Source organism: Peromyscus eremicus, chromosome 7, assembly GCF_949786415.1.
Source record: "Peromyscus eremicus chromosome 7, PerEre_H2_v1, whole genome shotgun sequence".
Lineage (NCBI taxonomy): Eukaryota > Metazoa > Chordata > Mammalia > Rodentia > Cricetidae > Peromyscus > Peromyscus eremicus.
Window position 1 is genome coordinate 82,788,903 of NC_081422.1, and position 2,703 is coordinate 82,791,605.

General features: G+C 38.7%; 1 protein-coding gene across 1 annotated transcript; it reads right to left on the reverse strand.

Annotated features, from left to right (window-relative positions):
• Positions 1-907: 907 nt before the first annotated feature.
• LOC131914433 (tripartite motif-containing protein 43B-like) lies at positions 908-1,926 on the reverse strand (the record flags this gene model as incomplete). The annotated part of the gene is made up of 2 exons (XM_059267051.1): positions 1,516-1,926; positions 908-964 (listed from the first exon to the last, which is right to left on the reverse strand). Coding segments are annotated over exons 1-2 (468 nt in total), but the record flags the coding sequence as incomplete, so codon positions are not given.
• Between the last annotated feature and the right edge of the window lie 777 nt (positions 1,927-2,703).

Consider the following 2,703-nt stretch of genomic DNA (forward strand, 5'->3'; position numbering starts at 1 on the left):
AGGGGACATTGAAAGCTATCTTAGTATATCAATCACCGGTGTGGGCCTAAGACAATAAAGCCTCTTCCTGCCCTCCTTCATGCCTACCTGCAGCAGGACCACATATGGCTCCTGGGACATTGCCATCAGCTCCTGATACATTTCTCTCAGTTCTTTGTTCTTTTGGACCATCATGGCTTCACTTGTCCTGAGTTTCTCTAAAACACATTGGCCTTTATTTCTCATACACTCAATGTGTTTCTCTTCTTCTTCACAGAGGAGTGGATGCAGTTTCCTATACTCTGTCCTGATCATTTCTTCCCGAAGAGTCAAGTACTCCTGAACAAAAAGGAACATTCCAATAATATTTGCAAACATTTTATCCTCCTCCATTGCATCCTCCTATGCTTACATTTCACAAATGACTTCTATAGCTTTGTACATAGACTGTGATTGACTGTCCCCACTTTTCAGAAAATGTAAATTCCTTGGTTTCTTTTATTTCTTCTTTATTAATTACACAGGCAAACAGACACTAAGCATTTTCACCTATATTAGAGATGCAGAGGTGCCTGAAGAAAAGGTATTGATTGATAATTCATATGTTCACAAAGATATGAAATTCTGCATGTAGTAATTATAATTCATGGTGTAGTCATAGAGTCTAATGCAGTGTGCTGAACTGTCAGCAATTCACTCATTATTTCCAGACTCTTCTGCCACAGCCAGACCATTCATTCCACATATAGTTATACTAACACTAGGAATTAGAGTCTAGCAGGACATGTACTCCTAATATCATATCCAATGCCTTATACTCAAATCTTAATTGATGAATTTTGAAAAATATCTGCTTCAACCAGATTTTAAGCATGAATCTCATACTTACCATCCACAGAGTTACCATTCTGTTCTCTGCCTCTATATTCTCTTGATTTTCTTGGATCTTCTCCCATAAAGATGCCATTTGCTTCAAAACTCTATCCTGTAAAAAAACAATGAATATCAATTTTGAAAAATATAACTGATTGACAGACTCTTGGGCAATTAATACAATTACTTTAGTGAGAGTAGAAGGATCACAATATTAATTTTTTTCTTGTTTAACTATGAATTTTAGATTTCAGAACATAGAAATAGAAAGTTCAGCATACCCTTTCTCTCAGGTATACTGCTTAATAATTTTGATTAATGTGTGGGTAATTTGTATAAGATTGGGATTCCCAGATTCTTGGATGTACCTGATTCCAATGTATTTTATTAATTTAGTCTCCAGGCAGAGACACTTTCAAAAGATATGAATTCAGTATAGCTGTTTCTGGTGACCTAGGTATAATGTATCATAAAATACAAATGATCTTTTCACTCATGGGTCAAGGCATATTTACATTTCTAGTCACCCTTTCTTTATTAGCTGTTATTAAAGTGCCACCATTCTGAAAACCGTGGCTTTGTCATAATGAGACCAGCATCTTACTGTGGTTTGCTAAGGCTACCTCTCTCCAGCTTGCAAGTTCTCTCAGAAGCATCACTTACCATTTGATCTTCAGCAGCTGCTTCAATGGGACAGTGTCTGTGTCCTCTGTGCTCATGGGAGTTAGAGCAGAGTTGACAGAGGAAGATCCTGTTCTCAGCACAGAAGATCCTCTTTGTTTCCTTGTGAGTCACACACTTATGCTTCTCAGAGCTCAGGTCCTTCATGAGGCTGGTTTGTCTGTCAATGGACACCAGCTTCTTCAGAACAACGTTAGTTCTCAAGCCCTTCTTCTGGTATGGTTCCCTGCACATAGGGCATTGGACAGGAAGTTGGATGTCTTCCCAGGAAAGGTGGAGGCAGGCTCGACAGAAGCTGTGACCACAGCTTATGGTGACTGGGTCTATCAGGCATCTCAGGCAGATGAAGCAGGTGAGTTCTTTCTGGAAGACTTGTGAGATGTCTGACTCCATTTTTCTGAAGGAGCAAAAGAAGAATTGCTATTATTGGACCCCGAAGAAAGAGACTGCACAAATTTTCCATCAAGTTGTGATTCAATTCTGTGTTTGGCAAAAATTTTTGGGTGACCAAAAATCAACATTAGTATAGGATTTCAGTTGCTGATCTTTCCTGTTTCACTTTTCTTGAAAGAAGCATGGATTCATCTAATGATCTTCTGCATCCCACCACCTGTATCATTTTTGGAGACTCCATCCAAGTTAGTACCTTGGTTCATGGTCTGAGACATGATCTCTCAGTTCTTATGAAAAAAAATTATACACTGTGGAGTGATCTAATTCCTTCACACCCACATTTTGGCCTTTCACTACAGACACATGCTTCTTTGTTGTCTATCCAAGAAAACACTCCCTATTTCACATGGTCCATTATAAATGATTTGCTTGATTTCTGATGTGAGTGTCCTACTGTTTTACATGCCATTGTCCCGCCCCGTGACACATGAAGGCAATATTAGTTACTTATCTTCTTTTTGTTGAAAATATGTAATGAGAATAAGAATTATGTGGGCTCATAATTCAAGGATATTGTTCATCATTGTGGGGAAGAAATGATGGCAGGAGCTTGAGGTAGCTGATCTCATGGCATCCAAAATCAGGAAGCAGAAAGCAAGGAACACTTGCTGCTCAGCTCCTGTTCCAATTTTTTTTTCAGATTAAGACCTCAAACCATGGAATGGTCAAGTGATCTCATGAGCATTTAGTGTGGATTTTTCCAAGTGTACTGAATCT